The sequence below is a fragment of the Caloenas nicobarica genome, chromosome 15 (assembly GCF_036013445.1).
Source record: "Caloenas nicobarica isolate bCalNic1 chromosome 15, bCalNic1.hap1, whole genome shotgun sequence".
Lineage (NCBI taxonomy): Eukaryota > Metazoa > Chordata > Aves > Columbiformes > Columbidae > Caloenas > Caloenas nicobarica.
The window spans coordinates 10,273,938-10,295,275 of record NC_088259.1 but is presented as its reverse complement, the minus strand read 5'-3'; the positions used below and the strand labels follow the sequence as shown (position 1 = coordinate 10,295,275).

At 44.4% G+C, this 21,338-nt stretch overlaps 1 protein-coding gene across 1 annotated transcript; it reads right to left on the bottom strand.

The window, feature by feature from the left end:
• Positions 1-30: 30 nt before the first annotated feature.
• On the bottom strand, positions 31-20,873 carry CHRNA4 (cholinergic receptor nicotinic alpha 4 subunit). Its single transcript, XM_065645350.1, has 6 exons — positions 20,570-20,873; positions 19,266-19,417; positions 15,829-15,873; positions 15,627-15,736; positions 5,845-7,225; positions 31-336 (listed from the first exon to the last, which is right to left on the bottom strand). Exons 1-6 carry the CDS (start codon positions 20,628-20,630, stop codon positions 211-213), a joined length of 1,875 nt encoding a protein of 624 aa, XP_065501422.1. The 5' UTR covers positions 20,631-20,873; the 3' UTR covers positions 31-210.
• Positions 20,874-21,338: the final 465 nt, after the last annotated feature.

Genomic DNA, 21,338 nt, shown 5'->3' with positions numbered 1-21,338 from the left:
GAACTTTTCCCCTAAATTAGATGGAGGAAATGAAAATGGCGTGGCAATACGATGAGACCTTGGAAAGTATTCCCAGAGAGATCTAGAGCAACTCAAGCGCGGACACGCAGTGAATTATTGAAAGGGCTGCCTCCAACTCTCTGCTCCTCTCCTTCCAGGTGAGCTGAAATCCATAGAGTGGGACATACTTTCTTCCTTATATAGCTACACTTAGATCATTCCTGCCAGCCACGGTGGGAGGAAGAGACCAACGGTTCCCAGCAAACACACAATGATGAACATCCAGAGGAAGATCCTGTCGATGACCATTGCGACGTACTTCCAGTCTTCCTTCACCTGTGAACACAGAGGTGAAAAGCCCACTATTGTTTATTTGAGACTAAAATTTATGAAGATGATTAATACTTTTTATATATATATATATATATATATGTTTTATATATGCTTTGCATATGTGCTTTACTTATATATATATATATTAGTGCTTTAGATATATATGCATAAAATATTTTAAGTCCAGAGAAAGGAGAAGGTCTCGCTTACATTTAGTGGTCCTATATAAAGGCAAAGGTTTATTCTATCAGTTGCTGATGTGGGAGAGAGGTTCCCCTACAGCATGGGTGTACATGTGCAGTTGCAAACCCAGTTCACAGCTCCCCAGGGATGACACAAACCTGTGGATAATTAAGCTCGTCTGCACACTCACTATCCCGTTTTCCATGAGCAACAGCTGTAACTGGGTGTATAAATGAGGCTGCGATTCAAGCTGGGGATGGTGGGGTTGGGGGAAAAGAAATTACTCTTTTCTCCGTGCTCGTAAACAGATTTGCTTACAGAGTAACGGAGCCAAACTCTTTCTGCGAAGGGATTTACAGCTTTGAGTGAGTAAGCAGTGAAAATGAATGAGCAAATTTTAAAAAAAGTCTTCTCACCCTGCTTTTTGTCTTGCTGTGGAAAGATTTTCTAGCAATCCCTCTCTGGGGAGGTCTAGTACTTATTAATACCATCAGGCAAGAATTGTAAATGGCTATTTCATTAAGTGAGAAACCCCATACATATGAAAGCCTCTTTTATTACATTGCTGTTATTAATTTATTTCTGAGGACTGATCAGATGGAAAAGCTTTATTTCATACAGCTGTACCCATCATAATTTCCTACAATATACCACTTGGTGATTAATAGGCCTGAGGGCTGAAAATTTGGCATTCTGCCTCCCTCTTTAGGGAAAACATCTCCACAGGAGCTTGCTCGAACCTCTTCGGGTGCTGTGATTGCAGCAAGTTGGGAGCGTGGTGTAAGGAGAGGGAGGCAGCAGAGCCAGAGCACAGAGATATTGCATTTGTTTTAAGCAGATAAGGGAATAGCCCAGAACAGTAAGTGTGAGCTAAAACACATCTATGAAACCTGTATTGAGATATCTATATATATATATATATATTTTTAAGGATTTGCTGATTATGCTGAAAATTAATTTGGGTGAGGAAAGCAATCCAAATGTCAGTGAAATAGCCATTTGCAGCTGATGATGTTTTCATAGGTACAGTGACAGCTTCAGGTCCTAAAATGTTATGATTTGTCAAGCACCAAACAAGCTCTGAGCACAGCACAGTGACCCTGAAAACTCACCCTGAGTCTTCTCTTCCTTCATCAGTCACGGATGTACCACTAAATTTTATCTGATACCTTGTGGGTGGTACAGAGAAATCACGGTGTGTCAGAGGGAGAGAGTGTACAATCCTGGCTCCTGTGACCAATGCTGTGATATTTTATTGAGCTAAGAGGAGAATTCCTTGCAGGTAAAGTGTGTGCATTTAGCTGATTTCGGTGTGCTGAACCCTCCATGACCTGACCATGAATTTTCCGATATGTTTGCAGACGATGTTCAGCTGAAGCAATGCCAGCAAAGTGAGCTCTTTAACTACACCGTCATTATTTGCCATGTGGACTGCTTGGTTCAGCCTTTAAATCACTGATATTGCTCCAGCTCCTTGGCTCAATAAGCAGCTTTGTAAATTGGGAAATGAGGCATATACTGCAGAACATGTATTTGCCCCATAATTCATTCTCTGAGCAAAGAATCTTAAATTTCAGGAGCACCTGGGGATTTTCAAAAGTGTAAGAATCAGTTCAATATTTTAATGCAATGGATAATTTTATTCCTTTAAAATATAGCATCAACTTAAACAGGTTGTTACTATCTAATAGGCAAAACAAACAAAAAAATAAAGATTCATCCTGAAGCTTGTTGCCTTCTTAGGAGAAACCATGTAGTTTTATGATTGTGCATCCATCCATTTTTAGGATGAATAAAAGAAATAATGACCCTGGAAATTGCAAGGAATTCTCTCATCCCAAGGGTAAGGTCTTGGTGGATAACTCCCTTTTGCTGTACATATTTTCTGATCTATTCATCGCTTGCTGGGAGTTGGAGTGAGTCGCTGATGCTTAAAATTCCTGGTGAGAAAGGCAAGATCTGGATGACTGCATTTATGGGATTAATGTAAAGAAAGTCTGAAATTTAGCACTTGATCTCCAATGGGAAATCTGGATTGGCAAAATAAGTTTTTTTGAGTATTTGTGCTAGTAAAAGTAAGTGCTGGATCACGAGAAGAAAATAAATGAACTAGATGAGCTTCTCTTTGAGAAAAGAAGGGGGAACAGGGGAAGAGGAACAACTTGGACAGTTGAACAGAAATTTGCTTTTGAATGTAATGATGTATGCATAAAAACTCAGCCCATCTTGAAAATGATGGCTGGGAGTGCATCAGATGTTTGCAAAATCAATATCCAGCTTCAGAACGAGAGCAGGGAAGGGTGAAATTGGAAATTATGGAGCAACACTGAAAAAAAATAAAAAAGCAGGAGGAAAAGAATTTTTTTTTTTTCTTTTTTTCTGACAGTGCTGTAACATTTCCCTGTGGTCCAGCACCTCACGTGGAACATCATCTGCAGAGGCTTCTCTGACAACATCTCTGCAGCTGTCAACATCTGCCACCCCAACTCCTGAGCTGTATTTTGATTAGTTTTTAAGCAGCTCACTCAAAACTATTTTTGGGAAAGGATCAGGGACAGGAGCCATCTGACTCCCCCACCCCCAAATTCCTGAAAAATAAGGGAATCTGCTGCTATTCTCTGGCCCAGCTCCGTGCAGGTCTGAGCGTGGGGACAGAACAGTCCCGGGTGGTTTAATTGTACTTTGTTAAAAATAAACTGGTGAGATTATCCCATGTTTCCTCCCGCTCAGCTATATTCTCTCCTGTTTTATATTTAAGCTGTCTTAAAAGTCTTTTTATCAGAGCAGTCTGGAGATGTGCACAGGCATGAGGACAAAGAGGTTTTCCAGTTGGTGCTGTTGGGGTCTGGTTAGTTGGGCTTGTGTGTGACACACACCTTGTTTTGCTTCTCAGTCTGTAATTAATTTCTAACAGCATTTCTATCATATGCTGGGGTAATTTGGTCTTGCATTTTCCCCTGTGTACCATGGTGCTTGTATTGTTTGCAGATTTTTTTTCTTTTTTTTTTTTTTTTTTGTAACAAACAACTGCCTCTTGCATTTCCCATTTTCTCTTTGCTGAAGCACTTAATTAAATGAGCTATTTACTTTTAATTTAGAAGCACTGCCCCTGTGGCAATGATGCTTTAGAAAAAGACAGGGCCTTGAAAAGCAGCTCTGTTCTCATTCCAGGAAGGTGCATGTCTCTGAAAATATAACCCAAGAGCCAGCAAGCTGTGTCTCAGGGGCTGCAGCTGCATCAGAGTGCTTGCTGACAGATTTATTGAAGACTTCCATGAAGAAATGCCACAATTTCATTTTAAGATGAAAGCAAATTACTGAGTGCTGATTTTTTTCCCCAATAAACTCTCATTTTACTAGATCAGTTCTGCTCCTTGCAGTACATCTCAATTCCAGAAGATCATGTTTCCTTCTTCTTTGTCATTTCCACCTGGAGAAAAAAAATGTGCTTTCCCACTTGACATTACTTGGATCCAAAAAAAAAAAAAAAAAAAAAAAGCCTCATAGCAGGCTCAGTGAATATTCCCCCAAATCCGAAAACCCAACCTCTCCCTACCATGTCAAACTGCTGTGAAAGTGCACAAAACTGTGGGCAGGTTTGGAGGCTTCTCCTGGGGGCGACTCTTCTCTGCTCCTCGATGGATGTTTTCCTGGTGCTTTTCCTCACTGGGCTGGCAGGAGGTTTGGTCAGAGCCCTCAAAACTCCTCCTTTTCTCCTGCTTTTGATGTTTAGTGCTGTAAATACCTTTGTCCTCAGGATAACAATTCATTTAAAGTGGGAAGTGTAGTGGAAGGTATAAGGAAAAAAAAAATGTGGCTAGAAGCCTGTTTTCATTTTACAGAAAGTTGCAGTCACAGATTAAAAGGAAAGAACCCAAGGTATTCATTGATTTGGTTCTCGATGATATCAAGAAGGTAGCAGAAAGAGAATTGGTTGAAATGGGATGTAATATTGGTGCAATATTCTTTCATTTGCACCTGGGGGAAATAAGTGAGTTAAAATCAACTGGCTTCAATGGCTTTATGTGTGATTATTACTAGGAGGAGAGAAAACAGAGTTTAATTCCCGCAGTCCTAATGTGCTTGTGAAGTGCTTTAGCCTGACAAAGAGTGCTGGGCTGTCAAGTGATGAAGATGGCAATTCACAGCCTGTCTCTGCCACACCTTTGTTCTGTGACCTTGAGCATGTCACCTCATCTCTGTATTTTGCCTGTCACTCCTCAACATGAGGAATAACCAGTTACTTCCTCGAAGGGATGTTGTGAAGTGAAATACATTAAAGAACAGAGACCTCTCAGACTGTGGTACCAAAGAGTGTATAAATGGACAGTAGCACTTAGTCTTTTGTTGCTGTTGTTAAGTGCTCAGTGCTGTGAAAAATGCAAATATAAAGACTCTCTTCATGCCCAGGAAGTCTTGCATAAAAGCACTATGACTTGCACTGACTCTAAATCTTGAGAAAAATCAAACTGTAAGCACAGCTGAGAAAGAATTTTTGCCTAGAGATCCCTCTAGGAAAAGCCAGGTAAGATTTTTCTTTAGCAAGAACACTAACTTCAGGTTACCTTGTGGCTTCCTTCATTATGGCCGTAATTAGCTAGCACACCATATCCATAGTATTGCAGGGGAAGAGCTACAGGAGGTGTGAAAGGATGTGGTATTTATACGTGCATCACCATCCCCATTAAAAGAAATTCTTTCAGCCTCTACTTCCTTTCTCTATTTGTAGCCATATTTACCCCTTCAGAGTAAGTGTGAAATGTGTCTGTCCACCCACCTTCCCACACGGCGCCAACCACGCTGGTGGAAGTCCACTGATGAGGAATTGCATCAAGCAGAGCTAAACAAACCCTGCAGAGTCCCCACACTACTACGCGCTTCCCACATCCACAGCCTATTTTGGGAGTTTGCTTTCCTGGGCTCAGTAGCCACAGTCAATGCTTAATAAAACACGAAGTGTGAATTCTCCGTCTGTCAGAGGCTTCTCTATAAAGAATAAGTTTGCTATGTTCCCACCAGTTGACATAAATCTTAGCTGCCTCCTTCCTACCTATCAACAACTTTACTCTTATTTTCTGCTGGAGAAACTTATTGTTTTAGAGCAGTCCTGAGCAGTGTCTGGTTGTGCTACCTGCTGGATTCACATGCCAGCCAAGACCCTAAGGACAATCTCTACAGCTGTGCCAACGTGCTCAAAAGCCACAATGTCAGGGATGGCTGAACATGCATCAACAAGTAGACTCTCTGTACAGCCCCAGGTTTGGAGTGGCTTCCTTAGCAGATATTTTTGACTTACCCAAGGGCAGAATGCTAAGTTAGTGTACTTACTGAGAAATCAGCGTCTTCTGCCCGCAGGTGGTCTGCGATGTAGTGAACTCCTTCTACTGCCAGCTTCAGGGCTGGGGACATCAACAGAAGGTGTTGCTCTTTGGCACTATGAGTCTTGCTTCCTTGCGCCGGTATGCCGGCTGCTTCGCTTTTTTTGCATTTACACTTGCACTGAGGGGGCTTGTGCTGGGACTGCTCTTCATTGAGATGGCAACGCTGGGATGCTGGAGAGCCAGTGGATCGCCCATTGGTCTGGGAAGAGTCCTCTTGCAGGTAACAATACTGGATGCTCCGGGACCTACAGCGGAGACTCCCTTCCTCCATCTTATTGGGGCTGTACATCTGCTGGACACTTAGTGATCGGCCTTTTGAGATGGAGGTGGTCTGGGTGTCACTCAGGGGGTGGCAGGAGGGTTGTGGAGAGGAGCAGGTCACCTGTACGGGCTCTGGGTGCAGCACGGAGTACTGCCCAGATGGGGACTTGCAGATAGGCTGGGGCTTGGTTGGCTCCTCGAGGTGGGCACAGAAGGAAGATGTGGGTGATGGCTCATTGCTCTGGGGGCTGGGGGAGGATGAGGTAGTGAAGTTGGGCTCCACTTCAGTCTCGGACCAAAGCCTTGGTGTGTTGGTTATTTTGTGCATGGATTCAATGAGCTTCTTGCAATTGTCTTTCACCGTGGAGGGACGTTTCATGAAGAGGAGGCGTGGGACGATGTCAAGGAAGATCCTCCTCACCCAGTCAGGCATCGTGTGGGTACGCGGAGAACGATGGTGCACGTTGAGCACAAAGACAGTGATGATGATAGACAAGGTAACAAATATCATGGTGAAGAGAAGATACTCTCCAATCAGGGGGATAACCAAGGAGGTAGACGGGATGATCTCTGTGATGAGCAGCAGGAACACAGTGAGGGACAGCAGCACGGAGATGCACAAGGTTATCTTCTCTCCACACTCGGAGGGCAGGTAGAAGACCAGGACAGTCAAGCAGGAGATCAGCAGGCAGGGGATGATCAGGTTGATCGTGTAGAACAGTGGCAGCCTTCGGATAATGAAGGAGTAAGTTATATCAGGGTAGATCTCTGTGCAGCATTCGTATTTCTTGCTGTTGTAATTGCCCACAGCGTTGATGATGACCCATTCCCCACTCTCCCAGTAGTCCAGCTGGTCCACATGACTGTGCATGCTCACCAAGTCTATCTTGGCTTTGTCATATGTCCAGGAGCCAAACTTCATTGTGCAGTTTTGCTGGTCAAAGGGGAAGAAGGTAACATCGATGCTGCAGGAGCTTTTATAGATAGCAGGTGGCATCCATTTAATTCTCCCATCGTAGAAGAGGTGGGCCTTGGTCAGGTGGGTGACTGCAAAGTCACCGTCAGCACTGGGGAGAAATAGAAGATAAAAAAAGACTAAGGCTTCTCTGTGACTTCTCAGCTCTGTCAAAGAAATAGAACATTTAGTGCCTGGCTTCCAAAAATGCACTCAAGCCACCTGGGAGATGCAAGATGAACATCATGTGCAAGCATTGGATCCATCCAATCTATTTTAACTCTGTTTTCTTATGCACACACTGAATTTGCATACAAATGCAGCCCTCACCTTGCATAAGTCAGGTCTTTGAGGTGAACGTACACAAGTTTTCCTCGAAGGTGTCCCACAAATGCCCTGAAAAGGGTTGAGTTTGCTTTACAGACATGGGAAGAACCACTATCAGGTACTGTGTCTGTGGGCTCTGCAGAATTAATTGTGACAGCTGCTATAAATGAAACAGTGTTGGATAATCGTTCAGTCTGTTACGTGTAAAACAGTGAGAACATTCTATTAATAGGGATAATGAAAGTTAATCTCTTGATTTCCCAGTCAGGAAGATCTGTCTCTTATTGTGTCTTCTTACTAGGACTCTCAGTTGGGGTCTGCGTGCTGGTATAAGATAAATAGATAACAACCCAGGATTCTACAGCAGAAAGCCATTTTCTAGACAGTGAAAAAACTATTGCATAAACAGCATATTTTTTTTTGTTTGGATCTGCTTTTCTCAGCTGGGCAAGGTGGGAAAAGCACCCTGATTTCCCACAGCACCGTGCCGTGACACCAAGACTGGGATGGAGATCAAAAAAGGCAACAGGAAAGGCAAGTGCACTGGGGATTTGGGGGAAAAAAGGACACCAAGGGATGCCATACTCAGTCTGTTATAGTGTTGGAGAAAGGAGGGAGACTCAGTAACTCTGGGGATGGGAACCCCAGCCCTGGAGACAGCCCTGTCCTCACCAGGTTGAAATCCCAACTGAATAAAGCAGGCGGAATCTGTTTGTAAAGCAATGCCCTCAAGTCTAGCTACAGGAACAGAGAAAAGAGCATCCAAAAAGTAGGGAGGGAATGGGGGACTGTTACATACCCAGCTGGAGCTGCTGCAGAGCTCGGGGATACGGAGGAAAAAGCCTGTTGTGTGATGCCGAGTGGTAAAGAGCAACGCTGCTAAAGAAATGGGAAGCCGAGCAGGGAAGGGAGAGCTTCTGCTGAGAACTTGAGATGAATTATTCAGGCTGATATAGATAGAAACCTCTCTGCTCCTGCCCAGCCCGCCCGGCTGGAGCCAATCCCGCCTGCAGACACTTTCCAGCCATCGGCAAAGTCCCTTGTCCCCGCTCGGCTGCTTCAGATCTCAGATGTGGCCTGACAGCAGCCATACAGCGACGGGGTCCGTGGGGTCACACCTCTCCTCTTCCTCACCAGCAGCAACATAAACAGCACAGGGACAGCCTGGTGGGGTCCCTCAAGATGCTGTAGGCAGATGAGCTTCCCTAAATTTGTTTCTTTAGGAGAACCTCCGTTCATTCACATGCAAAAGGAGGAGGAAAAAAAAAAAAAAAAAAAAAAAAGACTTTCTGATGTTTCCTCTTGCCCTACAAAGAATCCTCACTACCACACCAGCTTCCAGTGAGACTGGTGTAGTATTGCTCATTTTCTAAAGCTGTAAAATGTGAGAGGTTTTTGTTTGGTTTTAGAATAGGAAAGCTAAAAATATGTAGAAACCCAGACTGGTGTCTCAGAGACCAAGGCAAAACCACCGTTGGGTTTTACTTGGATGCAAATAAACCCAAGCAATGCCGTTGTACCATCCACCCAACTCCTTTCTTACCTCTTCTTTCTTAAATCTCATTTATACTCCAGGATCACTTGCTTTGGATGAAAAACATCTCTTTTTTTGTTTTCTCCTGGATTTTGCCTGCACTGTAAAGCCAGTCTGAGACACGAAACATGCACAGCAGGTGACAGTCCAGTGTTTGCTGTTCTTGGTAATTTTCTTTCTAGATCTCGATAGGAATTTGGAATCCAATTCTGCATTTAATGAGATCTCTGAGGCATGATTAAATCATTCATTAATGGAACAATATGCTTATAACTGGAGTCATATTACCGAAAAGGGATAATGAGCATTTACTAGTGTTTCTCTTCTTAAGTAGAGCAATGTGTAAGTGTCTGGGTAAACAACACAGGTATGTGTTTTTCCTTATGACAACTGTTGGAAAAAGGCATGAAACTCTTGCTTTAAAGTCATCTAGGAACAATAATAACTCACAGAATTGCATTTCACTCCCAGAAGTGTCTTGTCCAGCAGTTTTGCAGTCTCTGGATAACTACTCACATACCTTTTTTCTGCAAGCATAGTTGTGACTAATGCGATGCTGCAGATCTCATGTGTCAATTATTCCCATAAACGATCTGCTTCTTTGATAAGGAAAATATTTTTTAATTGCTTGCCTAACAAACCCAGCCTCATCCTGGGTCCTCCTCAGCTCACACATTATTACGAATAACACTGGTCCTGCCTTCCAAGCTGGATTTTGCCTGCAGCATCACAGCAGGAGTGAAACCAGCAACAAAATCGCTTCTTGCCTTTGCAAGTCAGCTAATGACTCTGAGGAGCCATAAAACACCGTGGGACCCTCTTGTTTCCCCCTCACCAACCTAACAGGGCTGTGAAGCAATTCCTGACTTCACTGGGCACGTTTGAATTTCTCATTGCCGTTCAATTTAGGGATATTTGAGCAATTTGTAAGCAGGGTAAATTAGCTATGCTGTTACACATAGCCTGTATCCAAGCCAGCTATATATATCATGCAAAGGTAATGTTCACAGTTGTCTTAACCCTTCGTGCAAACATATATTTTTGCCTCCTTCTCCAAGCTTACCGCCCACACTGGACCTTCAAGCATATGTTTAGGGGATCGGAAGCTCCACTTGCTGGCACGCTGCCGACGCGGGGTGAACAGAGAGCGATGCTTTCATTGGGCGAGGCTTTCGTCTGCTCCTCTTGACACGAGAGAGGGAGCAAACAGGGTCACTTGGTTATTGCTGGTCTTCCAAAGCCTCTCCCCAACCTCCTCCAAGGGACGAAGGTGAGACAACCTGCTGCAAATGAAGTCTGGAGTTGGGAGACTGGGGAAACCTAGTTATTTTGTGGAAAGCTTTGCTGTGGGAAAAGCCGTTCCTGGCCAAGTGATGCCGACATCCCTGACGGCATAACAGGAATATTTCCTGAGACAGGAAGGTGGGAGATCTGATAGAGAGGAACGGAGAAAATCTGCAGCAGTCCCTTTACAGTGGTAGCACATTTTCATCTCGTTCAGTCTAGATCACGGTGTTGTGACAATTGTCATGAAAAAACATTGAGAAGAAGGAGCGAGTGCAAGGCAAACATCACAACAAGAACTTGAGAATTAAGATAGGCTCTCCTGATTACCCTGACCTGACAGCTCTCAAAATCTGTCACTAATAAAGTACTGGAGCTCTTATATTTTCATGTCAAATACAACAGTGCACACCAATAAAGAGAGAAGATATTAGGTTATTTTTTTGCCAACAGAAATAGCGCTGCTGTGTTCTGCAGCCTTTTATACCTCATTTCAAGAATAAAGGCAGCTCTTCTAAAATCTTCTAAGCTTACAAGGGTTCGAGAATGGCATTGTTTTACTGGCAGCCATCAACCATATTTCATTAGAAAGCTCTGCTGATGGAGAAGCTTATTATTCTTTTTTTTTTTCTGGCTGGTTTCTATTTTCCCTGCAGTTGGGAGATACATCATCTCACAAAATGAAATGTTTTCAAAATGCATGTAAATGAGGCACACATTTATTTTAATTTCTGATGATACAATTTAAATCCAAAAAGGGCTTTAAGAGCCTGAAAATTAGCTGTATACATGTTGCTAGAACGTCCCCATTTAAAGCATTTTTCATTGAACAGCAGTAACCAAGAAAAATTGCAGTTTCGAAACCTCTCTAAGAAAAGTACCCTGTACCCTTCTGGTCCATATTAAAGAGATCCTTCTGTAACGTAAGGTACTCTCTGAAGGCAAACCAGAGAATATGTAGTTTAAGAATTGTTTTGTGCTACCAAAAGTATAACTACAAATGCACAGATTACCTGGTCTAAACTACCTACTCAAAATGGGGTCAGCTACAAGAGGATTGAGACCCTGTCCATTTGGGTTTTATTATCCCCAAGGTCTTGGCATCTTGGGTATAAAACCTCTTGGGTACATAGACGGAGGTTTCTGTGCACCAATGTGTAATTCTTTAGGTCACATCCCAGGTTTTGCTTGCTTTGGATCTTTAGGAGCCAGTGGTAACTGATATTTTGATTGTTCCTCAGTGAAACAGGCATCTGTCTCAGAACTGGCTGTGCTACACCGATGGGATAAGCACAAGTTTCTCCGAAGGCTCTAAGAGCGCTGAATTTGTGCATTTGGATTCAGCTCTTCCCTTTGCCGAGCGTCCTCGTCAGCACTTGGGAGGCAAAACTCCAGCTCTGTCTGGAGCATAATGGCAGGAGAAGTCCTGGATGCTCACTCAGCAACAGTCCAGGAGAGATGCCCCTTATAGATTTCCTCCTATTAATTCCTGTATTGCTGGGCAGAACTTGCAGCAAATCTCTAAGGCATCTAGAGGCCTAATTCCTCTCACAAACATAGTCACTTAAACTCCCAGAAGAATCAGGAAAGCTTAAGTGTGAAGTAACCATTATAGGCCTATTTTGAGTACAATCTGGTGCAAAATGACACAATTTGTGCAAGAACACACAAATAAAAATGTCAAGAACGATTCCAATATTTTAAAGGTTAGACTGGGGCATGTTTTGGTATTTCTCCCCCAAACAGCTTTGGGATGAGTCAGGAAACCAGTGTTACTCCGTAAGTCTCACTGGTTGCAAACATCAGAGCGTAGTTCAAAAGAACAAGCCGCTGTAGTGCACTTCAAAAGAACTCTTTGCTTTCTCATGATTTTCAGAAGCCGCCTGCCAGATGATCTTCTAACCCACTCCAGTAATCCTTCGTGTCCATATTACCACTGGGTGAGTTCCTCCAGATATTTCCTGCTCCTAATTACAGCAATTTGTGTTTGAATTCCCTTCATGTCTGATCTTTTTTTTTTTTTTTTTTGTGACTATGGAGGCTGAGGCAGGGATTTCTTTTTTGGAACAGCTAATACCAGAAAATATTGAGGAAAAAAAAAATTCAAAGTTTGACTGTTCCCAGTAGCTTCTTCCCAGGTTTTACAATAATCAGGCTAGGGAAGACAAATGTTATCACGAATATTCAGTTGAAAACTAGCCAGTGAACTCACATTTCAAGATTCCTGCCCATCCATGAGGCTGAGGGACACCGTCTCGCATTCCTCTGGCAGCCTGTGGCAGAATGCGGCTGCAAACCTGCGGTTTCAGGGTTTTCTCCTCTGGAGTTTTTATGTTGCATGGAGTCCAAATGGCTCAACACAGTGGTGGAGAAGCCAAGAAAAAAAAAATTGAAATGCAGCCCCAAGACCTTACTCCCTGATTAGACAATTTTTTTCTTTTTTACTTTAAATACACGAAGGAAAACTAAAATGCGATTAAAGTCCATTCATGAATGGGAAAATAAGTCAATGCAGAGGATTAGATAATTCATTTATAAATGATTTGGTGGTGTCTGAAGAGCCTTTACAGGCTCAGATAAGGAACAGCTGGTATTCTTGGCAGGGAAGAAGAGGTTTTGTTGCTTCACTATTAACTCCTATTCCTCTGTTATCCATGTGCTTTGTCACATCTAGTAGAAACTATTTACAGAGTCTTGGAACTTATCTCATCAAGCCTGAAAATTCAACGGCATATTAATTTCCCTGTAGGATATTAATTTCGTTTTAGATTCCTTATGAATGTTGACAACTACATACACTCTCTAGGCCAAACCAGCTGAGTTTACTGATTTAATTCGGGCCTCTAGAGCAGATAAATGGAAGTTTTCGACAATAATGAGCTTAGATATGAGAATAATGTCACAACAAGAGGTTAGGTTTCCTTAAAGATGTAAATCTCAAAGCGATTTAGATTTCACCATTTCTATATGTACCCCAAGATGAAAACAGAAGAGACATTTGTATAATCTCCTGCCTAGAAAGTCTCTTTTCCAAAGGATACCATCTCAAACAGAAACACCATACTGCTGCAATAAGCAATTTGCATTAAAAAGCTTGAACAGTGCAAAAGGCCAGTGTGGCCACTTGCTCTCCTCCACCAAGGTCTCTGCACACATTCTCTTGCTTTTATGGATGCAGAATTATCTGCATCTACTTTAAATTCCCTCTAAACTATAGAGAGTATATATCTGTAAAATATGAGAGGGAATCCTTGTTAGCATCACCCATGACTACTTGCTGTCTTTGCAAAGTCTTTCTTTCTGAAAGATTTCTAGCTGAGGTACCTGCAAGGAGAAACAACAAAACTAAGATGCTAATTGCAGCTTCAGATGTGTTTGATAGGAAATCAGGTAGAAAAGAGAAGTATGTTGCAGCACAGAATACAGTTTACACCAGACTGTATGAAAGAGCTCGGGCAAATATAGCTGTAAAGAGGTACAGAATTAATGGAAAACCATTACTGACTGGCTGATGGTTGGCATCTACATCCATGTTTAATTCATGGATAAAGTAACCAATTAAAAATGCATGATAGGCTCATGACAACCGACAGAGGAATGCATGATTATTAATGGTACATAAGGATAAACGGAGGGATGTAGCTTGGGTTTGGGCAGCTGGGGCATGAGACCTCCCTGCGTGGTGGCCAGGTTAGATTTGTCATCTGCCATCCCTCCCTGCAAGTCAGACTGAGTCAAGACCAAAAAGATGGGCAAGGCTGAAAGACCCCAGAAGAAGATAAGAACATTCTGGAAGAGTCACTGTGGCCAGCAGACAGGCAGCTGCTCCCTGGAGTCCCTGTAGCTGCTCAAGTGACAGTGACCTGGGACAGCAGGGCAGAGCCTGCCAGGGCCAGAAGCCAAAGGCTACTTTCAGCATGAAATCCCAACGTGCCTACAGCACAAAAGGACACTCAGCCCTCCTTCTTTACTGCTAGAACCCTCATTTCATGGACCATGCTCACCAACCGTGATGAGCGTGGTGAGTCAAGGGAGCGGATGCAGAGATGACGCCTCAGGCTCTTGTGTACCAGTAGCTCCAGCAAATGGATGGTTTGAAGCACAAAAATCCCATAGAAGAGGAGGTTTGTGTAGCACTGTTTCCTTTGGCACTAAGGTCCATCACAACCACCACCAGAAGCTCCAAAAATAATAATCATTTCCATTGTTGTTAATTAAGCAATGAAAAGGACAAGGACATTCATTTTTCCAGAGGAAGCTGTGAACACCTTGCTTGGCTGCAAAGTGAGGCACTTGTAATATAATATTCATGCTCAGTGTCTCTGTAGAGTAGGAAGGTCCAAGTGCCTGTGAATTAGTCATTTCCATCAGTCTAATCTCTGAAAGGTGCTGTGTGAAGGTGCAGTGATTTCCAAGAGGTTTGCAATCACTGCACACCACTGAGGATCAGAGACAAGCTAATGGGAATGATAACAAATTCCACAGTCTCCAAAGCTCACAATCTGCTGGACAGATTCCTCCCTCATTTTTTTTTTTTTTTTAAAACACAAAAGCAAAATCATATCAAACTAGAAGCAGGCAACTGTTTATTAAAAATGAGCCTGGCTTCTGTTGTGTTTTCTCTGTTAGCCACATGCAAAAATGTTTTTGTTTGATGCTTGCAGCAAGTGTTTTCTCTGGAACCTGTGCCAGGGAGGGAGACTGGGATGCCCTACATCCAGGAGAATAGAGAGCTCTGCTGTGATAAACCAAGGAGAAAACAGTCTTGGGACTTGGACAGTCTTTCAAAGAATATCAACAGACTCCAAAGGAAAGAAAGAAAACAACCACCTGCTCCCTAGGAAGTGTCCGTACATCACAGTTTTGAAGCCTTAGGTATTAGGAACAAATATCTATTTCAGAAAAATTCTAGAATGGTACTGGGCTGACCTGAAACCTGTATTTGCAGACACAAAAGTCTGAAATTTTTCAGCATATTTTCCTTATTTAAGCCCATCCTCTGTAACTGGCTTTTCCAGTTGACAGGGGTGAATTAGGGGAGAGCTCCTTGGTGAAGCGAAATTAAAGAGGGCTGAAAGCACGAATCCAGCTTAATTGTGTCTCCAACATGTGAGGAGAAGACAATACCTGGCATCTCCCAACAAAACCCACTGTCCAGAGGAAGGATCCTTGGGAGAACAAAAACCTTATGATGAATATTAATCATATCATTTAAGGCACATCTGGGACAGATATTATGAGAGTCTACATGGAATTCAACCACAGAGAACAAAATAAGGAGGAACAATTGCAAGAAACACCTTGACAGCACAGGCAGAGAAAATTTGCAAGGACGGGTTTGCCTTGTGGGCACAGCGCTCACACTTACTTGTTGTAGAGGACAATATCTGGCCTCCAAATGAGCTCCGAGGGGATTCGGATGGATGTGACGTTTTCGTATTCCTGGGGGTCCCAGCGAAGCTTGTAGTCGTGCCACTCCTGCCAAAAACAAGGCGGTTACAAAGCTGGGAGAGTCCGCATTGCAAAACTGAAAAGCAACATGGAAAAAACACATGTTTTGGTGCACCCACCTGCTTCACCCACACGTTTGTGGTCATCATTTGATTTTTCTCGTCCTGAAATGCAAGATCATATATTGGTTACACAAGCAGGTGAGGCAGCCCAAGGAAATAATTAAATTTCTCTTAATTTGCACTTCATTTCTGTAATTATAAATCACCTCTGCAATAAACGCAGATTCCACCTTGGAAATAACAAGCAGATGTTTCTGTCAGTTAACGTGGGACAGGACACAGCTGCCTGATACCACTGAACAGCTGAGCCTGCACCTCAGCGATCTTGTGAGCAGACGGACTTGAATTTATTGGGATTTTCCTCGATGCTGGTAGATCCAGCGTAGGACGATGGGGACAGGCAAGGAGCTCCCCAGCTTGGCTTTGCCCTGAGCACTGAAGGGGAGCGATGGATACATACATCCTTACTCACACGTGCGCATGGATTGCAACACTCAGCTTCATCTGCAAGCGGTGTTTAGTACTTCTACTGCAAAAAATTATCCACGAACACAGGTCTGGAAACGTGAAGCTCGGCAGTGTTTCTCCTTCTACCCAATACATGAACTTAGAGCACCATGGATTGTGTTTTCTGAATAAATCCAAGCTACTCTGCTGACATGTAACCCTTGGACAGTCTGGTATATGCCCATGCTGTCAGTTGTAGAATTTTCTCAACTCTACATACAAATAGTATAGAAAGACAGAACTATACATATATATATTTAAGTAATGTAAGGCAGATATCATGCTGGCAACACTGTAGTAGAATTAATCACTGCTTGCCTTGCCTGTTACAACCCCTACATAAATAACTAAGACAAATTATGTGGGGCAGAGCCCAGTGCTGGTCTGATTCAAGTGTCACGCCAGAGCTCAGAGCTTATTTGTGTGTTTCTTTCTTTTCTCTCTCTCTCTTTGGTCAGCATCAGAACCAGCTCTTTTGACAGGGCTCATTTGGAAGCAAACTGCTTGTCATTAACCTTGTGGCAGTTCAAGATTAATTCTGCACATTAAAAGCCAGGAGATTTGGGTGGGCTGAGCCTCCTCACTGCTGTTGTGGCACCAAGTGTAAAACCTGATCAGAGATACACTTGTCCAGGGTGAGAGACCAGAAGCACATAGAGGAAGGAGGAATACAAAAACTATTTAAATGAGTAACAAAGAAAGGGAAAATATCCAGCTATTCCCTTGGGTGCCGATGGGAGATGAGGAACGCCACTGCAAGAGGCTGCCATACTGTGGACTGGACCAACCCTTGGGCAACTGCTGCTCTCCCCCCTTTGCAATTCAAGCATCTGAGGGTCTCCACCACTGTCCCTGCTCTGGGGATCCCAGTTGCACAGGTGCTACCCTTTACTGGAATTTTCCTCCCTTTTCTGTGTGCAGACTTTGGTGGAAACGCTTGCCCATCGCTACACACGAGGGCTCTGCCGTCCTCCTGACCGACACCAAGCATGAACCTGCTCCTATGGGTTTCTTTCATATGGGGTTTGCAATGTCCTAACAACTGATTGCTTCCTTCTCCTGCACAGACTGAGGACAGTGGGGGATTCCACAACTGATAATGGTGTTACACCAGGGGGATCCTGCAGCCAACGGTGGTGTTACACCAGGAGATTCCACACAGGATGGTGGTGTTACACCACCTGGTTTCTTTTCTCAAGGTGAACACAGCACACCAGGTTCTGCAGAGACACAGGCATAGAAGCCCAAACGTGTTTCTCAGCGGCTTCTCCTGGACACACGCTCGATCACTCGCCACTTTTCTCTGGGCTCAGAAAACCCCCAGAGCACCAGGGTGAGGTAAGGACATGCAGGGATGTCAAGTTCCACATTGATTTTTTTTGTGTCGTCCCCCCTCCCAGCTTTTGTCAGCAGGAGCCGGGGTTTGAATGCGGCTCCGATTTCCCTTTCAGATTTTTGTCATTGGGTCTAACAATTACAGCAGGGTTTGCACCAAAACAGTGTCACTGTCGAGAGGGGGGAGGGACAGTCAAAATGCTGCAGTGGTGGCAGGGGTGTCACCAGTCCGCAACCACACAGACCGGTGCAGGAGGTACAAGAGCTCTCCTCTGGCTGTACTCACCGACCCTGGCACAGAGCTGCCTGCTTGTTGCACTTCTAACCACTGACATGAATTCAAGAAGATTAATTCTTCTTAAGTAAACTGGGAAAAGCACTGTGAGGTAGGTGTATCGATCCCCCCTCTTCCACGATTCAGCAGCTGCATAATGGAAAGTCTCTCTCATGCCTCCACAGTCACTAATGTCTCATCTTTAGTCTTATCAATAATTCAGATGAGAACCGTACAACTTCAACATTAGCAACTGCAAACAGGCCTGGATGCCTCTGGCTGACGTAGGAGAGAGTAAAGGAATGGAAAACCATTTCTGTGCTGCAGAGCTGGAAGACAATGGCTTCTGCACAAGGAGATGCAGGTCTCTAGCAACTAGTGGTTTTGATTTCCCACCCCTCATGTCATCCCAGCTGTGTTTCCTCTGCGTCTCAAAGCTCTTATCTCAACATATAATATGTGGAGAGTTGTCTGTTATGATTGTCCCACACCAGTAATGTTTTCAAGTTGCATTGCACTTTGCTTTGTCACCCCTTTTACTCTGCCACACAAATATAGTAAAAAGTGACAGAGAGAGCTTCTCAAATCAAGGTCTGTACTTGTTCAAGAGATGTTCCTTTACACGAACACACTGCCCTGGAAGTATTGCATGCAAACAGAGACAGGAGAAAGAAGCACAGGGGAGGAAGATCTGCACAGGCTAGAAAGCCTGTGTTTGTGCTTCACATCTGCAGCCCTGCAGGGATCAACTTGAGATCCAGCACTTGACCCCACCTCACTGTGACAGAATAATCCTTTAAATACCATTTCAGTGCACAACAGTCCGGAGTGCAAACCACTCTGTTTCATACACGACATATGCAGTTTGCACACGTATAACTTCTATTTGAGCAAACACTCAGAAACAAGTTTCTTGTTAATATCTGCCAGATTAGATAACAACCCTCAAAACTTTCATTTGCAGAAAGCTCTTCAGACAAGTTATCTTCCAGAGACATGCAAGCCACTGCTTCTATTAGATTGTGTAAATTAACATTCATAAGTATGGCTCAAATTGCAAATCTGCTCTTTGGTTTTTTTCTTTAGCCAGGACTCTCTGGCATTTATACTAGTTGCTTCGCTGCTCTGTTGTGATCAGTCCCACGGGTTTTGACCAGGAATTTGGGATTTTGCTTAGAGTAAATGAAGAATAAAGGATGCACTTTGATGACCAACTACTCACAAGTCACCCCTCATACCAGCAGAGCTGTTTGTGTGAAAACTCTGCTGAGAGCAAAGTTCTTCTCAACCCAGTAAAACCCACATGCACCAGGAGCCTCCCTCCGAGCCCCGACCTGGTTAATCTTGGCTGCTTGTTGCACGAACAGGTTGCACTTACAACATCGATGAGCTGGGCAATGGACAAGCCAAAGCGGACAAGGACCACATCGGAAATGTTGGCGACGGGGCGGGACCACTTGTTATAACCAGAGAAGAGTTTCTTCAGGAGACGCTCCTCTGCGTGGGCTCGGGTTTCCACGTGGCCAAAAGCTGTGGGGAAGGCGTGGGGCACGGTGGTGTGAAACACGTGCAGTTCCGAGCACCGACACCTTCTCCGGGGTGGGATCTCCAGGCTAAACTTAGCGATGGGCAGGTAGGGACACACAGGAGGGTGATGCCACCCTGGTGACTTTGCCTCTCTGCTACCCCATGGATTTCTCTGTTCACCCACTGTGGCCAAATCCCAATTGTAGAATTTCTGCTGCAGAGCAGAATGAGTCTGCAGAAAGTGGAAGCATCAGTAAAACCATTTGAAAAACATTACATGAGCCATTCTCCCCTGAATCTGGTTTAATCTTTATGACCACTTTGCAGCAAGTTTCTAGCACTGAAGTCTGCGAGCAGGAAAGAGGGATGCTAGAAGGGCAAGACAAAAAGGAAAAAGTAGCCTCCTGCTGCAAAATAGGGATTTTGGATCAGATTTACACATAAAAAACCTGGCATCAAATACATCAGAAAAAAAAAAAAGTAGACTGAAATTTAGCTTTTTAAACTAACCTTCATAGCTGGTCTTTCACAAAAACAATGGGTGAAGGAAGAGGGTGGGGAAGAGCACAAATTGGATAATGAGAGCTCGGTTTCCCTTAAAAAGGACTTTAGAAGTTGGAGGCTGCGAGGAGCAGCCTTGACCCTGCACGTACACGACAGGAACCGTCGGAAGTGCCTGTTGGTAATTAAAAATTAAAACCGCTTCTCCTCCCGGGGGCTGCCGGGGGAGCTGCGCTCCCGAGCCGGCTGCATCCTCCGGCACGGAGAGGGAGCCGGGGGCTCCCCCCGTGGAACATGGCTCCGATTTAGGTTTTAGGTGCCCTGGATTACACAAAGGGAAGCATTAGCGGAGCTCTGGCTGTGCTCACCCCAGCCGGAGCTGTAGCCCCGAGACACATGAACACACTTTACCCGGGCAAGGAGCAGAATGCGGAGCCTCTGCCTGTGTTGTCCCTCCCGCCCCTGTCCCCACCGCCGCTTTAACCCCTTCCCCATCAAATCAGGCAAGGAGCAGAAAAACGGGGAAACGGGGATGCAGAAACGGGGAAAATTCCTTGCTGAGAGGGACTGGTGTTTGCAGTGTGCTTTTGAGAGGGATAAGGGAGAAAAGAGCTGAAGAGCAGCGCAGGGGTAGAAAAGCTTTCTCAAACTTACCGGGGAAGATGCTGGCACAGAGTAGGAGGAGGAGGTTTCCTTTAGACACGAGAAATCCCATTGTGGAGCAGAGCTCAGGCTTTAGCAGGCAGAGTCTCCCGTCCGGGCTACTTTTCCTCTCTGAGTCTCTGGATCCTCCAGCTTCATTCCCCTAAACTCCTTTCTCCCTCTCACCTGCAAGGGATAATTGCTGGTGGATTTTGTTTGTTTGTTTTTCTCTTCCTCCTGGAAGGATGCTCTTCCCTGGGACACAGATGCACATATGGACTTGCAAGAGCTATGGAAGGGCTGCAGAAAGCTCCTGCAAAGAGCCACGAAATGCACAACCTCCCTGGGCTCTCCTTTCTCCTCTCCCCTTTCCTCCGGGGCGGTTTGGCTGCTGGGTTGATTCGTTGCTGCTGTTTTCAGCCTCCCCCAGCCCTTTGCTCGGATTTTGCTGCTGCTGGGGCCACCGATGCCCTCGGTGGAGCAGAGGGGGAGCACAGGGTGTTTGTATATTTAATGGAGTTATAGGCCTGCCCACCTCCTGCTTGGGAGGAGGAGGAGAGAATCTGTGCACTCCAGCAAACAGGCTGCAGGGAGGAAAAACTTTTAGCATGAGCAATCAAGGAGGAGATGCAGACCCCAGCTGCAGCCAGAGGTGACTATGGGGCCACCTGGGATCTTTACACCACCTGAAGCCCAAACAGTTCTTAATTGATGAAAGCTGGCTGTTTAATCTCGTCCAAGTGCTTTTCAAAATCATTCCTGCAGACTAACAGGGTAATTA